General features: G+C 46.2%; 2 protein-coding genes across 2 annotated transcripts in view; one reads left to right on the top strand and one right to left on the bottom strand.

The window, feature by feature from the left end:
- Window positions 1–11,569, bottom strand: part of LOC129714465 (ultra-long-chain fatty acid omega-hydroxylase-like) — a 39,578-nt gene extending 28,009 nt beyond the window's left edge. Inside the window, 2 exon segments of the mRNA XM_055664073.1 lie at window positions 1,054–1,275; window positions 11,405–11,569. Of these exon segments, the coding sequence (XP_055520048.1) occupies window positions 1,054–1,275 (222 nt within the window). The 5' untranslated portion in view covers window positions 11,405–11,569.
- Window positions 7,385–22,347, top strand: part of LOC129714414 (rho GTPase-activating protein SYDE1-like) — a 58,278-nt gene continuing 43,315 nt past the window's right edge. Inside the window, exon 1 of the mRNA XM_055663993.1 lies at window positions 7,385–7,389. Within this exon, the coding sequence (XP_055519968.1) occupies window positions 7,385–7,389 (5 nt within the window). The remainder of the gene's footprint in view (window positions 7,390–22,347) is intronic.

Below are 22,347 nucleotides of genomic sequence, written 5' to 3'. Positions count from 1 at the left end.
TGTTTGCTTCAGTTTCCGAATGCTCGTTTGTGTTTCTAATGAGGGGAACACTGCAGGAAGATACTTGTCTAAATCTAGTGTCACATTCACTAAATAACCAGCCCGTGACTACAATGTCTAAATCGCCGGAATACCTGAGGCCAGGAGGACAGGTTTAATGTAATCGGGGTGAAACAGGTGGATTATGTTTATCAGTGGTCCAAAGCGGGTCTTCATGGTGTATGGGAACTCGAGCACCCACTGTGCGATCTTTCTCATCCCTTCCTCATTTTGATCAACCTTTGTCCGAAAGAGCAAACAACACGTTAGAAGCAGGACACAGCGGAGTGGAACGCAACACAACACACGGGCATGGGGGAGCAGGGGGAGGGAAGGCAGGGAGGGGAACGACAGGCTGAACAGACACACGGGGACACTCAATGAGGCCAAGGGGCGGGAGGGGCAGGGTCGGGGGGGGTAGATCCTGAACCAAAGTGGATAGAGGCACCAATCACGACTCCACCCCACCCCCTACACTCCTACAACCTGTGAACTCCTATCAGAACGGGTGTCAAGGGCTATGGGGCGAAGGCAGGAAAATGGGATTAGGAGGCAGAAATCGACCATGATCGAATGGCGGAGTTGACTCGACGGGCCAAATTCTACTTGTGAGAGAAAAATACTCTCCACCCAAAACGTGGGTGCGGTTTACAGAGTGGTAACGGGGTCCCCCATGGTCCACAGCAGTGTTCGGGTTAGGTCATCGGTTTGTGGGCAGTGGGATAATCGCAGCAGGTCTGTGCCAAGGGAGAGTCTGGTCTAAGGTAGTGCTAGGCCTGGCGGCCATTTTGTGCCTGGATAGTGTGGTGGGTCCCACTGCGCCACGCGCCTCACTCTCCGTCCCGACACCTCCCCCTGGTGGTGGGAGACAGGATAAATGTGGATCTGGATGTAGTACGCTGAAACGCTCTAGTGGAGAGCATCACTCAGCACTAAATATCCATCATTGCTCCCTGTATCTGGGCCCCAACAGGTCCCCGGCATTGGGAGGCTGTGAACCGTCAGACGTCCTACCATCCCAAGGTGCCCCATGAACCAGTTTTGCTTCGGAGGGCCGTCAAAGCATTTCAGCCTCTTGGAATTCTGGCGGAAGTTCCTGAGCAGGACCGCAAGCTCGAGCAGGGACTTGATGGTGAAGATGAGGAGCAGGGTGGCCACAGCGCTCCACAGGCAGCTTCTCATCGAGGTGAAGTCCAAGGGCAGGAAGCCCAGAACCCGGTCCAGCCCCAGCAGCATCTGTCGGGGAGACACAGAAACACACTGAGTCAGCCAGTGTCAGCCTCAAACCTCCCTTACACACGCACTGCAACAATCCCCCAGCCTCAGTCCCACACATCACGGGCAGCGCAATGATAGAGCTGCTGACTTAGACAATAGACAATAGACAATAGGTGCAAGAGTAGGCCATTCGGCCCTTCGAGCCAACGATGATCAATGTGATCATAGCTGATCATCCCCAGTCAGTACCCCGTTCCTGCCTTCTCCCCATAACCCCTGACTCCGCTATTTTTAAGAGCCCTCTCTAGCTCTCTCTAATTAATTCAGGGACAGAAGTTTAGGGGAAACATGAGGGGGAACTTCTTTACTCAGAGAGTGGTAGCGGTGTGGAATGAGCTTCCAGTGGAAGTGGTGTCGGCAGGTTCATTGGTATCATTTAAAAATAAATTGGATAGGCATATGGATGAGAAGGGAATGGAGGGTTATGGTATGAGTGCAGGCAGGTGGGACTAAGGGAAAAAAGTTGTTCGGCACGGACCTGTAGGGCCGAGATGGCCTGTTTCCGTGCTGTAATTGTTATATGGTTATATGGTTATTGTTATATGGAAAGTATCCAGAGAACCTGCCTCCACCGCCCTCTAAGACAGAGAATTCCACAGACTCACCACTCTCTGTGAAAAAAAGTGTTTCCTCGTCTCTGTTCTAAATGGCTTACCCCTTATTCTTAAACTGTGGCCCCTGGTTCTGGACTCCCCCAACATCGGGAACATGTTTCTCCTATCAAAAGCAAAGTCCATGTACTCTGAGGCTACGACCTCTAGTCCTAGACTGTCCCACTAAGAAAAGACCCTCCCCACACCCACTCTATGGAGACCATCATGGAGTAAGGAGCCCCCTTTGATTGTCACCCCAGACCCTGCCTCCCCATCCACCAGCGCACAGTGGTTGCAGTGTGAACCATCCCCAAGGAACACTATGGCTGGGACTTTGAAAATGGCAACTCTGGCATATGGACTCAGTGGGCTGTTTCTATAGAGTTAATACTATGACAATAATTTTAATGAACTGTTTGCAAAATAATAGTTTCACAGTACTTTGGTACGTGCGATAATAAGCAGCCGATGAAGCTGTGGGTTGTGTTGTAATCACTCCCCCAGCACAACCCACAGGAAATAAAGGCAGTTCCTCATTTGTAATGTGTTTCCCAACAATACTTGTCAAACTATATTCTGAATCCGGGCACAAATCTGTCTACGAAATTTGAACACATTACACCAATTCTTAAATCCTTACATTGGCTCCCTGTATGTCCGAGAATTGATTTCAAAATCCTGCTGCTCACCTATAAATCGCTACATGGTTTAGGGCCAAAGTATATCACTGACATGCTTCCACTATATAAGCCTTCTAGACCGCTAAGATCGTCTGAGACCAATCTGTTAGTGATTCCCAGAGTAAATACAAAACATGGGAAAGCAGGATTTAGTTACTATGCAACAAATAGCTGGAATTAACTTCCTGAAGATTTAAGACTTGCCCCAACTTTGACCGCTTTTAAAATAAGACTGAAAACTTTTATGTTTACTTTAGCGTTCAGCTAAATCTTAACTACATTGCACTTTTAACTTTTGCACATTTTATAATGCATTTTTAATTTTGCTTTATATTCTTTTAATTCTTCTATTTTATTTCATTTTATTATTTCATTTTATTGTATGACATGTTTTTATGTGAAGCACTCATGTATGAAATGTACTATATAAATAAAGTTGCCTTGCCTTGCCTACGAATCAGAAATTGTGACACAAGCGCAGAAGGAAGATTAAAATTGATCATGTACAACTCTACAGTGAGTGAATAGAGGGAGGCAAATAGAATAGGAGACGGCAATAATGCTGGAATCAGTTCAGAATTACACATTGGTAGAATAATAAAGGAAGCACATTAACCTCTCCTACCATGGAGGTTTAGTAGTGTCATAGAGTGATACAATGTGGAAACAGGCCCTTCGGCCAAACTTGCCCACACCGACCAACATGTCACAGCTACACTGGTCCATATCCCTCCAAACCTGTCCTATCCATGAACCAGTCTAACTGTTTCTTAAACAATGGGATAGTCCCAGCCTCAACTACCTCCTCTGGCAGCTTGTTCCATACACCCACCACCCTTTGTGTGAAAATGTTACCCCTTCTTCTTCTTGCGTATGGCATGCACAGCCTAAAATTGTAGGACAACTTGCTCTATTTGATCTTATTTGATTGTGCACGCCGGGTTAATTTCATTCCTCGAAACAGGGCAGACCACGTGAAGGTTGCAATCTCCCACCCTAAGTTACCCCCAAGGTTCCTATTAACTCTTTTCCCCTTCACCTTAAACCTATGTCCTCTGGTTCTCGATTCACCTACTGTGGGCAAGGGGCTCTGTGCATCTTCCCGATCTATTCCTCTCATGATTTTTATAATCTGAGAAGGTACAAACTCCTTACAGAGAGTGTACCTGTAAGAGAGTGGTGAGGACAGCGGAGAAGATCACCAGATCACCCCAACCAGCAATCCAGGACCTATATCCATCTCGCTGTCGCAAGAGAGCAAGCAATATCATCAAAGACACCACCCACCCAGCACACAAACTGTTCACCCTCCTACCTTCCGGTAAGCGCTACCGCAGCATGCGGAGCAAAACCACCAGATTCAAAAACAGCTTTTAGCCTCAGGCCATCAGACTACTCAACACACTTAAGAAAATTCCATGAACAGTACCCAAACAAAGACGACAAACTGTGAAAATAACTTTGGCTCAATGTCTCCAGTACGAAATTTGCACTTTTTTCTATATTGCACTTTTCATTGTTGCACCCTGTGTAAAATACCTCAACGGTTTTGCTACATTTTGGCATACTGTGAATATTTTAATATTTTAAATAATGTATGTCTATTGTCTATTTTTATTGGTATGTTGTCTGTCTGTGTTTTTAATATTACTGCACATTTGGAGTATGGGGAAACGTAATTTCGATCCTATGTGTAACTACCGTTGCATAATTGAATTAACAATAAAGTTACTTTGAACTTTGAACTTTGAACTTTACAGACAGCACCCGTAGTCAGGATCAAACCTGGGTCTCTGGCGCTGTAAGGCAGTAACTCTACCGCTGCACCTCCGTGCAGGTACACAGACAAATACTCGCTTGTACTTTTACATGTGGACAGTGGAGATCGTATTGACTGGTTGCATAACGGCCCGGATCAGCAACTCAAACACCCAGGAACATAGAAGGTGGTAAACACACTGCCCAGTCCATCACGGGCACTGACCTCCCCACCATCGAAGGGATCTACAGGAGTCACTGCCTCAACAAGGCAGCCAGCATCATCAGAGACCCACACCACCCTGGCCACACTCTCATCTCACTCCACCTTCGTCATCGGGAAGAAGGTAGAAAAGTCTGAAAAAAGTGACCTCCAGGTTAAAAAACAACCCCATAAACCAGGTTTAAGGAAAGTTTTTTCCCAATGACACTACGGACACTAACTAAACCTGGAAATATGGATTTGCTTGGTTGCACTAAGGACTTTGAGCTTTTGGCATTGGAGTTATTCATTTATTGATCTTTTGGTTTATCATATGTTATCTATGAGTATTGTCTGTCATGCTGCTGGGGAACTCTTAGTTTCATAGTTCCGTTGTCGGTACATCTGGCAATAGAACACTCGTAACCTTTGTCTCGAGTGACATTTTACACACTTCTTGGTCTTGTGAAATGCGCAACTTACAATGTTAAAAATTACACTGCTGTAGTAATAATCCATGTGTTATAGACCTTAATTAAAGCTTGATTGCTTTGGTGATTTGAGGTATAGACAGCATCTACACACAACACTAAAGTTTGTTTAGTACAGGTGCCAAGGGTTATGGGGAGAAGGCAGGAGAATGGGGTTGAGAGGGAAAGATAGATCACCCATGATGGAATGGTGGAGTAGGTTTGATGGGCCGAATGGCCTTATTCTACTCCTATGACTTCTAACCTATAGGTGCACAGTAGAGAGCATGCTGACCGGTTGCATCGTGGCTTGGTTCGGCAACTTGAGCGCCCTGGAGAGGAAAAGACTACAAAAAGTAGCAAACACTGCCCAGTCCATCATCGGCTCTGAACTCCCTTCCATCGAGGGGATCTATCGCAGTCATTGCCTCAAAAAGGCTGGCAGCATCATCAAGGACCCACACCATCCTGGCCACACACTCATCTCTCTGCTACCTTCAGGTAGAAGGTACAGGTGCCTGAAGACTGCAACAACCAGGTTCAGGAATAGCTACTTCCCCACAGCCATGAGGCTATTAAACTTGGCTCGGACAAAACTCTGAACATTAATAGCCCATTATCTGTTATTTGCACTTTATCAGTTTATTTATTCATGTGTGTATTTACGTATATAATGATATATGGACACACTGATCTGTTTTGTATGCAATGCCTACTATACTATATGCCTATCTATATAGTGAACAAATAACGCAGGATGTCTTTAGGTGCATGGAGAAGAGAATTCCCTAAGATAGACACAAATGCTGGAGTAACTCAGCGGGACAGGCAGCATCACTGGATAGAAAGAGTGGGTGACGTTTCGGGTCGAGACCCTTCTACAGACTGAAGGTCACGGGAAAGGGAAACGAGAGATATAGACGATGATGTAGAGATATAAAGAACAATGAATGTAAGATATGAGTGAAGAATTCCCTGGTGTACGACTTTGTGAACATGTCTATGGTTTGATTGCAGGAGTATAGAAGTCTTGCACGGGTACACAGTCTTGTATAAGACAAATAAGGGTGGCACAGCGGTAAAGCTACTGCCTTACAGCGCCAGAGACCCGGGTTTGATCCTGACTACGGGTGCTGTCTGTACAGAGTTTGTACCTTCTCCCTGTGACCCCGTGGGTTTTCTCTGGGTGATCCGGTTTCCTCCCACACTCCAAAGGCGTACAGGTTTGTAGGCTATAATTGGCTTTGGTAAAATTGTAAATTGTCCTTTGTGTGTGAAGGATAGTGTTAGTGTGCGGGGGTCGCTGGTCAACAAGGGCTTGGTGGCCTGAAGGGCTTGTCTCCATGATGTATCTCAAAACTAAACTAAACGCATAAAAATGTTGTGGGTGCGGCTTTGATCTTTTCTCAACGGGCAAGGGAGAGAAGGGTCGCCAAACCAGTTCCAGGGGAAGATGTGTTTGCTCCATGAGGTGAGATTGAGTAGACAAGCCCATACGCCCCTGGGTACAGAACATGTTGGCAGTCCTCGTCATGATGTTAATATTGGTATTAATTTATTATTGTGTAGGAAGGAATGGCAGATGCTGGTTTACACCGAGAATAGACACAAAATTCTGGAATAACTCAGAGGGTCAGGCAGAATGTCCGGAGAATCAAAATAGGTGATGTTTCAGGTCAGGACCCTTCTTCAGATTGGGGGGAGTGGTGGGAGAGGATGGTGCAGAACTTTCATGGGAGAGAGGAGAACTTCAAAGTGAGGAGACTTTGCAATGGAGCAGAGAAAATATATAGGAAGGAACTGCAGATGCTGGTTTACACCGAGAATAGACACAAAATGCTGGAGTAACTCAGCAGGTCAGGCAACATCTCTGGAGAAACTGAATAAGTGATGTTTCGGGTCAAAACCCTTCTTTAGATTTCTTCAGCCGAAGGTTCCGACCCGAAAGGTCATCTATTAATCTATTAATTTCGGTTTCACCCCACACTCCAGAGATGTACAGGTTATGGAGAGAAGGCAGGTGTAGGTTAATTGCCTTGCTATCAATGTAAAATTGTCCCTGGTGTGTGTAGGATAGTGTTAATGTGCGGGGATCACTGGTTGGAGCGCACTGTCGGCGCGGACTCATTGGGCTGAAGGGCCTGTTTCCGCACTGTATCTCTAATCTAAACTAAGCTAAATTAGTTTATTAATCTTGTGTGTACTGAGATATAATGAGAAAAGTTGTTTGCATGGTATCCAGGCAGATCATAAATATATAATCACAGTCATAGTATACAAGATGGGGCAAAAAAGAAATTAAATGAAGTACAGAATAGTCTTACAGCTGGAGAAAGTGCAGATAAAAAAAGTGCAAGGGCCACAATGAGGTAGGTTGGGAGATCGGCTACATTCTTAGCTAATGAGAGGTCCATTCAGTCCGCTATCAGTACACTGTGCTTTCAAGCTTTTGCATGTTCTGCCCCACGGAAGAGGGGAGAAGAGGGAATGACGGGGGTGTGAATGCTGACATATGACACTGCAGAGGTTGGAGTCTTGATTGTTGTTGGAGGATTTGGATAGGTTTATATCAGGAAATGGTGAGAGCAACATGAGCAAAGAGGTCCTTCTGCAGTTGTACGGGGCCCTAGTGAGACCACACCTGGAGTATTGTGTGCAGTTTTGGGCTCCACATTTGAGGAAGGACATTCTTGCTATTAAGGGAGTGCAGCGTAGGTTCACAAGGTTAATTCCCGCGATGGCAGGACTGTCATATGCTGATAGAATGGAGCGGCTGGGCCTGTATACTCTGAGGTTTAGAAGGATGAGAGGATATCTTATTGAAATATAAGATTATTAAGGGGTTGGACACACTAGAGGCAGGAAACTTGTTGGGGGAATCCAGAACCAGGGGCCACAGTATACGAATTAGGGGTAGGCCATTTAGAATGGAGATGGGGAAAAACTTTTTGTGAATCTGTGGAATTCTCTGCCTCAGATGGCAATGGAGGCCAATTCTCTGGATGCTTTCAAGAGAGAGTTAGATAGAGCTCTTAAAGATTTTAAGGCGGAATCAGGGGATATGGGGAGAAGGCAGGAACGGGGTACTGATTGGGGATGATCAGCCATGATCATGTTGAATGGTGGTGCTGGCTCGAAGGGCCGAATGGCCTCCTCCTTCACCTATTGTCTATTGGCTACTGTCTATAAATGGAACTAGCTTAGAAGGACATCATGGCCAGCATGGACAAGTTGGGCTGAAATGCTTGTTTCCTTATTTTGCGACTATATGGCTTTATGATCTGATTGCAGGAGTAACAAAATCTAGTACAGGTATACAGAGCTTTGCTGAGATCACACCTGGAGCTTTGATCCCCATTACTCACTGGGCAAGGAAGCAAATGGTCACCAAACCAACTCCCCAGATGGCGGGTCAGTTCCATAAGGAGAGATTAAAAAATAAACCTCGAGCCGAACCATCGCGCATTCCTTCTCTCCAGAGATGCTGCCTGTCCCACTGAGTTACTCCAGTATTTTGTGTCTATCTTCGGTTGAAACCAGCATCTGCAGTTCCTTCCTACACAAGCCCATATTCCCCAGAGTGCAGAAAAATAAGAGGCAATCTTGGTACGAGTTAAGATATTGGTATTGGTTTGTGGGTGTCACGTGGAGTGCAATGCAAAGCAAAGTAGGATGCAATGCAAAGTTTGTTTGCATGTTTATCTCTGCAAATCATCTGATTACAATCAAACATTATATGATTACAACAGATGAGGCAAAAGGGGAAAAGAAGCAAAGTGCAGAATATTGTTTTGCTATTACAGAGAAAGTGCAGTTAAAGGTCAAGGGCCATAAAGTGATAGGTTCCCAAGGTTCGCTGTGACACTAGTCTCCGAACATTATGAGAGAAAGCACTAACATTACGAGAGAAAGCACTAACATTATGAGTGCATGTACGGTCTTACAAATACACACCCAGCAAAGTTACAAATAATGACACCAACTCTGTTCAAAAGACAAATGACCCAGTGACAGTGGCACAAGCGTTAGAGACCCATGTTCGATCCTGATTACGGGTGCTGTCTGTGCAGAGTTTGCATGTTTTCCCTGTGCAATCGCGTGGGTTTTCACCCGGTGCTCCGGTTTCATGTTCATAAGTTATAGGTGCAGAATTAGGCCATTCGGCCCATCAAGTCTACTCCACCATTCAATCATGGCTGATCTATCTCTCCCTCTCACCACCATTCTCCTGCCTTCTCCCCATAACCCCTGACACCCTTGCTAATCGAGTTTCCTCCCCACATTCAAAAGAAGTGCAGGTTTACAGGTGAAGTGGTTACTGTAAATTTACCCTAGTCCGTAGTATCGAACTAGTGTACGGGTGATCGCTGATCGGCACTGACTCAGTGCTGACTCAGCCTGTTTCCACACAGTATCTCTCAACTAAACTAAAGACAATAGACAATAGACAACAGATGCAGGAGTAGGCCATTTGGCCCTTTGAGCCAGCACCGCCATTCAATGTGATCATGGCTGATCATCCCCAATCAGTACCCCGTTCCTGCCTTCTCCCCATATCCCCTGACTCCGCTATTTTTAAGAGCCCTATCTAGCTCTCTCTTGAAAGCATCCAGAGAATCTGCCTCCACCACTGCCTGAGGCAGAGAATTCCACAGACTCACAACTCTCTGTGAGAAAAAGTGTTTCCTCGTCTCCGTTCTAAATGGCTTACCCCTTATTCTTAAACTGCGGCCTCTGGTTCTGGACTCCCCCAACATCGGGAACATGTTTCCTGCCTCTAGCATGTCCAAACCCTTAACAAACTTATATGTTTCAATGAGATGCCCTCTCATCCTTCTAAACCCCAGAGTGTACAAGCCCAGCTAAACTAAAGCTAGCCCAGCTCTCTGGTCTATTAAAACCCGCCACAATTACGTCACATACCATCCTTATGTGGATCTGCTGAGTCATACGGTTCCCAAGACATTGTAACGTGTGGGTGGAAACTAAACTGGCTTCTCTTTACTGTCAAGTTTGTCTACATTTTCTGCGAGTACCAACACAAAAGAATTGAAGTTACAGATAACTGCAGATTTTGGAATTTTTAGTTTCGTTTAGAGATACTAGGAAACAGGCCCTTCGGCCCACTGAGTCAGCACACACCAGCGATATCCACGCACTTACACTATCCTACCCACACTAAGTTAGATAGATAGAGCTCTAGGGGCTAGTGGAGTCGAGGGATAAGGAGAGAAGGCAGGCACGGATTATTGATAAGGGACGATCAGCCATGGTCACAATGAATGGCGGTGCTGGCTCGAAGGGCCGAATGGCCTCCTCCTGCACCTATTTTCTATGTTTCTAAGGACAATTTATATTTGCACCAAGCCAATTAACCTGCAAACCAGTACGTCCTTGCAGTGTGGGAGGAAACCGAAGATCTCGGAGAAAACCCACGCAGGTCACGGGGAGAAGGTACAAACTCCGTACAGACAGCGCCCGTAGTCAGGATCGAACCCGAGTCTCTGGCGCCGAGAGGGAGTAGCTTTACCACTATGCCACCATGCCGTCTTGTCTAAAGAACAAACCGCTGGAAGTGCTCAGTGGCACAGGCAGCATCAGTGGAGAGAAATGGACAGGTGATGTTTTCGGGTCAGGACTGATGAATGATCCTGCCCTGAAATGTCACCTGTCCATTTCTGTCTGCAGATGCTGCCTGACCTGTTGTGTTCTTGAGCTTTAGGCTTTAGGATTAGGCAATACATTATGCAACATTTATCATTCTTATGTAATTGGACAGGCTAGATGCAGAAAAACTGTTCCCCAGGGGGGGGGCAGTCCAGAACCTGGGGTCACAGTTTAAGAATGAGGAGTAGGCCTCATTCATTGAGGAAAAACTTTTTCATCCAGAGAGTTGTGAATCTGTGGAATTCACTGCCACAAAAGGCAGTGGAAGCCAATTCACTGGATGTTTTCAAGAGAGAGTTCGATTTAGCTCTTAGGGCCAACGGAATCAAGGGATATGGGGCAATAGCAGGGACAGGATACTGATTTTGGATGATCAGCCATGATCATATTGAATGGCGGCGCTGGATCGAAGGGCTGAATGGCCTCCTCCTGCACCTATTTTCTATCTTTCAAACATTTGACTGCTGCCACCCATTGCTTGTTTACCGTAAGACACGCTAACGCGACTTTCTAACGACAACGCCTGTTGTTGATATATGAAACCCTCAGGGACAGACACAAAACGCTGGAGTGATTAATCCAGCGGGACAGGCAGCATTTCTGGAGAGGAGTGGGTGACATTTCGGGGCGAGACCCTTCTTCAGACTGGTTTGTTTAGATGTAAGAGGCTGGTTTGTGACTGGGCGCTGTGGATCTTAATATGAGAGGTTGTCCTACCTTGGGCAGTGTTGGCAACAGCTCTCCTCGGTGATGGGTCCCAGTTCAGGGCAGGAGAGACTGCGTTGGTCTGACAGCCCCGGTCTGAGAGTCGGTCGGCGGGGCAGCGGAGACTGGCCGACACCTCGCAGCTCCTGCGGCCGTTCGGGCCGCGCCTATCCCGCTGCCTGGCCCCTCCCCTACCCCCCTCCCATTGGCCGGGCGTGTAATTGACGGTGCGCTCGTTCAAATGGGTGGGAGGAGGCGGTCCCGTAGCCCGGGATAGACCGGGGTAAACCCGGGATAGGACATGGTGTTTAGCGGGACTGCCCGGGGTAGGGACAGCCCGGGATAGGCACAGCTCGGGATAGGGACAGCCCGGGATAGGGGCAAGGTGTAGCGGGATTACCCGGGATAGGGACAGCTCGGGATAGGATAGAGGCAAGGTGTAGCGGGATTACCCGGGATAGGGGCAGCTCGGGATAGGGGCAGCCCGGGATAGGCACAGCTCGGGATAGGGACAGCTCGGGATAGGGACAGCTCGGGATAGGCACAGCTCGGGATAGGGACAGCCCGCGGGATAGGGACAGCCCGGGATAGGGGCAAGGTGTAGCGGGATTACCCGGGATAGGGACAGCTCGGGATAGGGGCAAGGTGTAGCGGGATTACCCGGGATAGGGACAGCCCGGGATAGGGACAAGGCAGGACAGGAACATGGTGTAGCGGGATTACCCGGGACAGTCGGAGAACGCGATAACCCGGGTCTGGGACACCCCGGCACAGGGACAGATGGTCCGGGACAATATGTAGCGGGACAACCTGAAATAAACACAGCCCGGGAATGGGACAGGCGGAGCGGGATAAACCGGGCCAACAGGATAACCCAGGATAGGGTCAAGGTGTAGCAGGATAGCCCAGGATAGGGACAAGGTGTAACAGGTTAACCCGGGATAGGGATAGGGGCAGCCCGGGATTGGGACAGATGGTCCGGGACAAAGTGTACCCGAGATTAGGACATGATGTACCTGGTTAAACTGGGATTAGAACCAGCGGAGCAGGATACCCCGGGACGAGGACAAACGGAGGGGATAGCACGGGATCGGTACAAGGCGATAGACACAAAATGCTGGAGTAACTCAGCGGGACAGGCAGCATCTCTGGAGTCAGAGGAAAGGGAAAGGAAACGAAACGTACAACAAATAATTAAAATATATGCAAAAATACAGATCAAATCCAGCACAATGATTAAGGAAATGTTGAGCCTACAATGGCCCATTGTCGACTGTGGGGAACAGTGAAACTCAGCAGGACGATTTGGGTGGGGGAGGGACAAGAGGGAGGGGGTGCAAGGGTTATTTGAAGTTAGGGAAATTTAGATTCATACCACTGGGGTGCAAACTGCTGTGGAGCAAGTCTGGGTTAAGGGATTGGACAGGGTAGATGCAGGAAAAATGTTCCCGATGTTGGGGGGGGGGGAGTCCAGAACCAGGGGGTCGCGGTTTAAGAATAAGGGGTAGTCCATTTAGGACTGGGATGTGGAAAAACATTTGAATCTGTGGAATTCTCTGCCACATAAGGCAGTGGAGGCCAATTCACTGGATATATTTAAGAGAGAGTTAGATACTCGGAGTCAAGGGATATGGGGAATGACAGGAACGGGGTACTGATTCTGGATGATCAGCAGTGATCATATTGAATGGCGATGTTGGCTCGAAGGGCCAAATGGCCTATTCCTGCTCCTATTGTCTATTGTGTTATTCCATTTATTTCCTTCCAATCTGACTCTCCAATCGTCTGGAGCTCTGTGTATGAAGGAACTGCAGATGCTGCTTTAAAACCGAAGATAGACACAAAATGCTGGAGTAACTCAGCTGGACAGGCAGCATCTCTGGAGAGAAGGAATGGGTGACATTTCGGGTCGAGACCCTTCTTCAGCTGAAGAGAGGCCTGTCCCAGCATTTCGTGTGTCTCCCTGTTCACCCTTGCACCTACATGTGTAATGACTGAGCATGTTTTGAATCCTTTCTTATGTTTGTCATCTGTCTATTCACCATTTCCTTCTTTCAATTCATTTCTCATTTCTCCTCTGAACTTCCTGTAGTCAATCAACTTCCTATTTCTGACCAGCCTAAAATTTGTTATATATTCTTTTGTTGCACCCAATCTTTTTGGTCAGCTCGACGTTTCATTTAACTTTGTCCCTTCTAGGGAACGATAACTGAAACGTGTCGTAATTTAATCTGTCACCCTTGTTCTTTCATTTTCGTCGGTCACCTCCGCCTCCATGGCTTTTTCTATCCAGTGATGACCCCCCTCTCTCAGTTCCACTGGTCCCCCCCTCCTCTTTGGACTCACCCACTGTCTGAAGAAGGGTTCCGACTTGAAATGTCACCCATCCTTTTTCACCAGAGATTCTGCCTGACCCGTTGAGTTACGCCAGCACTCTGTGTGTATAGAGTGATACAGCATGGAAACAGGCCCTTTGGCCCAACTTGCCCACACCGACCAACAGGCCGCAGCTACAATAGTCGCACCTGCCCAGATCACTCCAAACCAGCATCAGCAGTTCCTTCCTACACTATCCATGTACCTGTCTAACTGTTTCTTAAATGTTGCGATAGTCCCAGCCTCAACTACCTCCTCTGGGAGCTTGTTCCATACACCCACCATCCCTCAGATTCCTATTAAATCTTTTCACCTTCACCTTAAACCTGTGTCCTCTGGTCCTCGATTCACCTACTCTGGGCAAGAGGATCATAAAAATAGCGGAGTCAGGGGATATGGGGAGAAGGCAGGAACGGGGTACTGATTGGGAATGATCAGCCATGATCACATTGAATGGCGGTGCTGGCTCGAAGGGCCGAATGGCCTAGTCCTGCACCTATTGTCTATTGTCTATTGACTCTGTGCATCTGAGATGCTTGTGCTAAATTTACTTATTTAGAAATAGTCCATGGCTTTATTCCTTCTGAAGATAGACACAAAATGCTGGAGTAACTCAGCGGGTCAGGCAGCATCTCTGGACAAAAGGGATAGGTAACGTTTTGGGACGAGGTCCTTCTTCAGACTCTATTCCTTCTAGCCTGACTGATTTCCTTGAAGCAAATCCAGGAATACCCTCTTCCTCATCCGACCTAATCAGACACATTCTCGTGACCACCCTTGAGAGATTCCTTGACCTCGCTGATCCTTGCTGTCATGATCTATATTTGACCATTGGAGCCTCTATTTTCATTATCTGCTCATGGCTTTTGCATGTCTTGAATATCCTTGGAACTTTTCTCAGCAATGACTATCCCACCATCAGGTGATTTATAATACAGTCCCAGAGGTTCAATAGTTCAACAATTCAATCGTTTTATTGGAGAATAGTTTTTTTTATTGTCTACCAAAGTACAGTGAAATTCTATATTTTTGCATAAAGATCAGAAAGATAATTGCCATATATCATTACAAATACATAACCTGATCTCTCAGTGGCTCAGCACTTCAACTCCCCCTCCCATTCCAAATCCGACTTTTCTGTCCTGGGCCTCCTCCATGGTCAGTGTGAGTCCCACCACAAATTGGAGGAGCAACACCTCATATTTCGCTTGGGTGGCAGTATGAACATTGACTTCTCCAATTTCAGTTAGTCCTTGTTTTCTCCCTCCTTCCCCTCCCCTTCCCAGCTCTCCCACACAGCCCACTGTCTCCGCCTCTTCCTTTCTTCTTCCCGCCCTCCCCCACCCCCACATCAGTCTGAATCTCGACCCGAAACGTTGCCTATCCGTTCACTCCATAGATGCTGCTGCCTCGCCCGCTGAGTTTCTCCAGCATTTTTGTCTACCTACCACACATAAGTACAATCTCTGATCAAATATCGAATGCCAAAACCTGGCGACGACACTATCCTATACCCAAGGGACAATATTTACATTTACCAAACCAATTAACCTGCAAACCTGTGGAGTGTGGGAGGAAACCGAAGATAGAAACGTAGAAACATAGAAACATAGAAATTAGGTGCAGGAGTAGGCCATTCGGCCCTTCGAGCCTGCACCGCCATTCAATATGATCATGGCTGATCATCCAACTCAGTATCCCGTACCTGCCTTCTCTCCATACCCCCTGATCCCCTTAGCCACAAGGGCCACATCTAACTCCCTCTTAAATATAGCCAATGAACTGGCCTCAACTACCCTCTGTGGCAGAGAGTTCCAGAGATTCACCACTCTCTGTGTGAAAAAAGTTCTTCTCATCTCGGTTTTAAAGGATTTCCCCTTTATCCTTAAGCTGTGACCCCTTGTCCTGGACTTCCCTAACATCGGGAACAATCTTCCTGCATCTAGCCTGTCCAACCCCTTAAGAATTTTGTAAGTTTCTATAAGAAACCCTCTCAATCTTCTAAATTCTAGAGAGTATAAACCAGGTCTATCCAGTCTTTCTTCATAAGACAGTCCTGACATCCCAGGAATCAGTCTGGTGAACCGTCTCTGCACTCCCTCTATGGCAATAATGTCCTTCCTCAGATCTCGGAGAAAACTCATGCAGGTCACAGGGAGAACGTACAGACTCTGTACAGACAGCACCCGTAGTCGGGATCGAACCTGGGTCTCCGGCGCTGCATTCGCTGTAAGGCAGCAACTTTACCGCTGCACCACCTCTGCCTCTCAGTCCTCCACAACAATGTATACGCTCCACCCAAATGCTGCTTCCTTTGAGTCAAGAGAAGGTCAAGAGTGTTTTATTGTCACATGTCCCAGATAGAACTATTACATTTGTATTTGCAGCAGCACAACACAATATATAAACATAGTACACTGTAAATATTATAATTAACGAGAGAGAAGAAAAAAGTTCAGTGTGTACAAATTTGGTCGCCAAATTATAGGAACGATGTCAACAAAATAGAGAGAGACTTACTCGAATGTTGCCTGGGTTTCAGCAACTGAGTTACAGAGAAAGGTGGAACAAGTTAGGTCTTTATTCTTTGGAGAGCAGAAGGTTAAGTGGGGACTTGATAGAGGTCTTTAAAATGATGAGAGGGATAGACAGAGTTGACGTGGATAAGCTTTTCCCATTGAGAGTAGGGAAGATTCAAACAAGAGGACATGATTTGAGAATTAAGGGACAAAAGTTTAGGGGTAACATGAGGGGGAACTTCTTTACTCAGAGTGGTGGCTGTGTGGAATGAGCTTCCAGTGGAAGTGGTGGAGGCAGGTTCGATTTTATCATTTAAAAACAAATTGGATAGGTATATGGATGGTAAAGGAATGGAGGGTTATAGTCTGAGTGCAGGTAGATGGGACTGGGTGAGAGTAAGTGTTCGGCACGGACAAGAAGGGCCGAGATGGCCTGTTTCCGTGCTGTAATTGTTATATGGTTATACATATACTTATACTTACAAGTACACATATATATAGATCACACACAAGCACACATACATACACAGAAATGCTGCCCACCCCTAAATGTTGCCCAATATATCTTTATATTAGGAAGTATTTTTTCTTTCACATAATGTATCCATGCAGAATGGTGAGATGGTCAGAGTGCCAGGCTCAGGGAAATGCTGGGAAGAGGTGAATAAGGACTGATATCCAAAGACTTTTCCACAACCATTGTGGTGAGTCGCACTTCTGGTGAATAATCTAATCTTCCAATACAATTTGAACTAACAGCGATTAAACTGTAGATACAAGGAGCTGCAGGTGCTGGAATCTTGACTGAAATACAAAGTGCTGGAGTAACTCAGTGGGACAGCCAGCCACTGTGGAGGGAATGGACAGAAGATGTTTCTGTCCATTCTGTCTAGATGCAGGAAGATTGTTCCCGATGTTGGGGAAGTCCAGAACAAGGGGTCACAGTTTAAGGATAAGGGGGAAATCTTTTAGGACTGAGATGAGAAAAACATTTTTTACACAGAGAGTGGTGAATCTCTGGAATTCTCTGCCACAGAAGGTAGTTGAGGCCAGTTCATTGGCTATATTTAAGAGGGAGTTGGATGTGGCCCTTGTGGCTACAGGGATCAGGGGGTATGGAGAGATGGCAGGTACAGGATACTGAGTTGGATGATCATATTGAATGGCAGTGCAGGCTCGAAGGGCCGAATGGCCTACTCCTGCACCTATTTTCTATGTTTCTATGTTTCAGGTCGAGACCCTTCTTCAGAATCTGATGATTAAACTGAGGGTCACTTTAAGATGGATATTAGATGTTTATTAATTTGAGCAAAGTTTGCAAACTAGTGCATAGTTGGCGGTACAGTGGTAGAGTTGCTGTCTCACAGCACCAGGGACCCGGTTTTAATACTGACTATGTACGGGTGCTGTCTGTAGGACCACGTGGGTTTTCTCCAGGTGCTCCGGTTTCCTCCCACACTCCAAAGACGTGCAGGTTTGTAGGTTAATTGGCTTCTGTAAATTGTGTGTCGGATGGAACTAGTGTACAGGTGATCGCTGGTCGGCACGGACTCAGTGGGCCAAAGAGCCTGTTTCCACGATGTATCTCTAAACTAAACTAAATGATATTTGACCTCATTCTAAATGTGATTTCCCTATAAATGTTCCTGACAACTTTTAACACAAGTAGGTCCAACAGCGCCCCTTGCTGGTCAGAGACAGACCTGCGACTCAGATCGGTCAAACTCTTAAAATGGATTCCCAAATCAGATGGTAGTCCATTCACAAACTGCGAACAAACTTGAGGGTCTCAGCCGAAAGCGTCTCGCATTCCTTTTCTCCAGAGATGCTGTCTGTTCCGCTGAGTTACTCCAGCTTTTTGTGTCTATCTTCAACTTGAATTGATATTTGAGCAGAGGAGAATGTCTTAGAGTGACGGTGATCGGAGTGGGTCAGTTTAATGTCTCGTCTGAGAGACGCCATCTTCTTCATAACGACACAAAGTTATTGGCAAAGGTTCGATACCCAAGCACTGTGATGGATTCAGAGGAAGGTTGTGAGAATGAGCCAAGGGTTAACATATGATGAGCGTTTGATGGCACTCACTGGAGTTTAGAAGGATGAGGGGGACTTCATTGAAACTTACCAAATAATGAAAGGCTTGGATAGAATGGATGTGGAGAGGATGTTTCCATTAGAGGGACAGTCCAGGATCAGAGGGCACAGCCTCAGAGTATAAGGACGTATCTTTAGAATGGAGATGAGGAGGAATTTCTTTAGCCAGAGGGTGGTGAATCTGTGGAATTCATTGCTTGAGGAAGTCATTGAGTATTTTTAAAGTGGGGATAATAGGTTCTTCATTAGTAAGGGTGTCAGGGGTTATGGGGAGATGGCAGGAAAATGTGGTTGAGAGGGAAAAATATATCATGGGGATAGAATGGTGGATCAGACTCAATGGGCCGAATGGCCTAATTGTGCTCCTATATCATATGGTCTTATGGACTCTGATCCCAGAGCTGGAAGTGGGAGTAGAGTAGTGTATTGTTGGACCAATCCAGTCATCGATGTTTACATCAGTCTGAAGAAGGGTTTCGGCCCGAAACGTTGCCTATTTCCTTCGCTCCATAGATGCTGCTGCACCCGCTGAGTTTCTCCAGCAATTTTGTGTACCATCGATGTTTACAATCCAGGAAGAAGGGTCTCGACCTGGAACATCACCCATTCCTTTTTCTCCATAGATGCTGCCTGGCCCGCTGAGTTACTCCAGCACTTTGTGCCTATCTTTGGTACAAACCATCATCTCCAGTAGCTTTTCACACCAGGGTGAATTTAAAAGCCATCTCACTGATCAAAAAATAAAATTTAATCTCAGATGGTCTTCAAATCCGGAGAAATGTCAGGATCAGGACAAGTAACTTGAAGTTGAAATTTCATACAAATATGCAACATGGAACAGCACAGCAGAGCACAGGAAGAGGTCCTTTAGCCCACAGCGTCTGTGCCAAACATGATGCCAAGTTAAACCAACACCATCTGCCTGCATATGATTCATGTTCCTCCATCCTCTGTATGTTCATGTCTAAAATAAAATCAGAGAATGACGGGAACATTATGACCTGCTGAATGTTTAGCCTAATTGGACAATAGTGACCAACATGTGCTATGTAAGCTAGTCCCGTTTCCGGCGCTTGGCACATACTCTTCTAAACCTGATGTACCTATTCAAGTGTCTTTTAAATACTGTGTGGGGATGACTTAGAGTCATACAGTGTGGAAACAGACCCTTTGGCCCAACTTGCCCAGCCGACCAACAAGCCACGTTATTCCCTTATCTAAACATTATTCCCATATCATGTCCCTTATCATGTATCTGTACTTAAGAATAAGGGGTAAGCCATTTAGAACGGAGACGAGGAAACACTTTTTCTCACAGAGAGTGGTGAGTCTGTGGAATTCTCCGCCTCAGAGGGCGGTGGAGGCCGGTTCTCTGGATGCTTTCAAGAGAGAGCTAGATAGGGCTCTTAAAAATATCAGACTGAATAATATCTTTCTTCAGACTGAATAATATCAGACTGAATAATATCAGTCTGAAGAAGGGTTTCGGCCCGAAACGTTGCCTATTTCCTTCGCTCCATAGATGCTGCTGCGCCCGCTGAGTTTCTCCAGCATTTTTGTGTACCTTCGATCTTCCAGCATCTGCAGTTCCTTCTTGAACACAATACTGATTGGGGATGATCAGCCATGACGGTGCTGGCTCGAAGGGCCGAATGGCCTACTCCTGCACCTATTATCTATTGTTTATTAACGGGTGAGCAAGTTCTGTTTTCTCTCTGTTAAAGCGAGGAACTGCAGATACTGGTTTACAAAAAAAACACAAAGTGCTGGAGTAACTCAGTAGGTCAGACAGTATTTCTCGAGATCATAAAGTCTGAAGAAGGCTCCCAACACAAAACGTCACCCATCCATGTTGTCCAGAGATCCTGCCTGACCTGCTGAGTTACTCCAGCACTTTGTATCATTGGATTTTAGAGAAACAGTGGCCCTTTGGCCCACCCAGTCCGAGTTGGCCAGCGATCACCCCGTACACTAACAGTATCCTACGCACTAAGAACAGTTTATTATTTTTACCAAAGCCAATTAATCTACAAATCTGTATGTCTTTGGAGTGTGGGAGGAAACCGGAGGAACCCACGCAGGTTAGAGGGAGAACAGGCAAACTCTGCATAGACAGCACCCATAGTCGGGATGGAAGCCGGATCTCTGGCGCTGTCCCCCACTGCGCCTCTACACTGGTACACTGTGTCTTAACTCATTCTAATCCAGTTAGAGTTTGTGCAGTAGAATTGAAGGAGTCTCTTGTTCAACTTGATCCTGAGCTGCAATAATAAATGACCACAATCAGGGGGGTAGGCTGGGGCTCTGGTGGAGCCTGCCTGTTGGACCGCAGTGTTACTCCACAAACAGAAGCTCACTGTGTCCGCTGGCAACGTGTGCTTTAAACCATGTGAAATTCCTGGGCTTTTAACCAAACATAAGATGTAATATTCTCCTGTTTCCAGGAAGTTTAAATTATTTGTTTTAAAACCTTTCTGCTTGGATTGAAAGGTTGCAAGTGTGGGCCTCTGGTGCAGTGACGTGAGTGGATAAGGTAGTCATAAATGCTGGAGAAACTCAGCGGATGAGGCACAATCTATGGAGCGAAGGAATAGGTGACGTTTCAGGTTGAAACCCTTCTTCAGTTGCAGAGCAATTTTCACTGTTCACTGTCGGCCTGCTAAGTTTCACTCTTTGGATCACTCTTCCCCACTGCCAACAATGGACCATTATGGGCTCTACCTGTCCCTGATCATTGCTGCTTGCTTTGATTTGTCCTTTTTATGCCTTTCATTCATTTTTTCATTGTACCTCTTCATATTTCTAATTTGACCCTCAGTCTGAAGGAGGATCTCGACGTGAAACGTCACCTAATCATTGTCCCCATAGATGCTGGCAAAGTTACTCTAGCATTTTGTGTCTATCATCAGAGATATTTCCCCTGTTTTTATCCATTCCTCCCCCACCTTCTACATAACATAAAGATAACTTGTTTTGTTTCTCCTGGAACCAACGAACTGCTGGTGATAGTTTACAAAAAAAAGACACAAAGTACTGGAGTAACTCAGTGGGTCAGGCAGTATCTCTGTAGAACATGGATACATGACATTTCGTGACGGGTCTGGCTAATTTGTAAAAATATGTAATGATTTTTGTTTTAAAATCCAATAAATCAATAACTGTAACACTTTGCAAAAAATAACATCGTTACGGCAACCAAAGATGTCCGTGGTTGCTGACAAAATGTTTGCACTGAAGATAGACACAAAATGCCGGAGTAACTCAGTGATTCACGCAGGCAGCATCTCTGGAGAGAAGGAATAGGTAACCTTTTGGGTCAATAGCCAATAGTCAATAGATAATAGATGCAGGAGTAGGCCATTCGGCCCTTCGAGCCAGCACCGCCATTCAATGTGATCATGGCTGATCATCCCCAATCAGTACCCCGTTCCTGCCTTCTCCCCATATCCCCTGACTCCACTATTTTTAAGAGCCCATCTAGCTCTCTCTTGAAAGCATCCAGAGAACCGGCCTCCACCGCCCTCTGAGGCAGAGAATTCCACAGACTCACCACTCTCGGTGAGAAAAAATGTTTCCTCATCTTCGTTCTAAATGGCTTACTCCTTATTCTTAAACTGTGGCCCCAGGTTCTGGACTCCCCCCAACATCGGGAACATGTTTCCTGCCTCTAGCGTGTCCAAGCCCTTAACAATCGTATATGTTTCAATATCCTTCAAGGGTCTTGTTTCAAGGGTCTGAAGATCCTTCTTCAGTAGGGTCTCGACCTATTCCTTTTCACCAGAGATGCTGCCTGATGCACTGAGTTACTCCAGCATTTTTGTCTCTATCTTCATAGTTGCTGAGGTTAGTGTTGTGCAGTGTGGAGTAATTTGGGAAGATGCTTGTTGTATTTTAACCTGGAGATCACAGTCTGCTGTATCATCTTCCCGATGCTAGGAGTGAAATGAGAGCATGGCCAGGCTGGTG

Source organism: Leucoraja erinacea, chromosome 39, assembly GCF_028641065.1.
Source record: "Leucoraja erinacea ecotype New England chromosome 39, Leri_hhj_1, whole genome shotgun sequence".
NCBI lineage: Eukaryota > Metazoa > Chordata > Chondrichthyes > Rajiformes > Rajidae > Leucoraja > Leucoraja erinaceus.
This window is presented reverse-complemented; position numbering and strand designations above follow the sequence as displayed.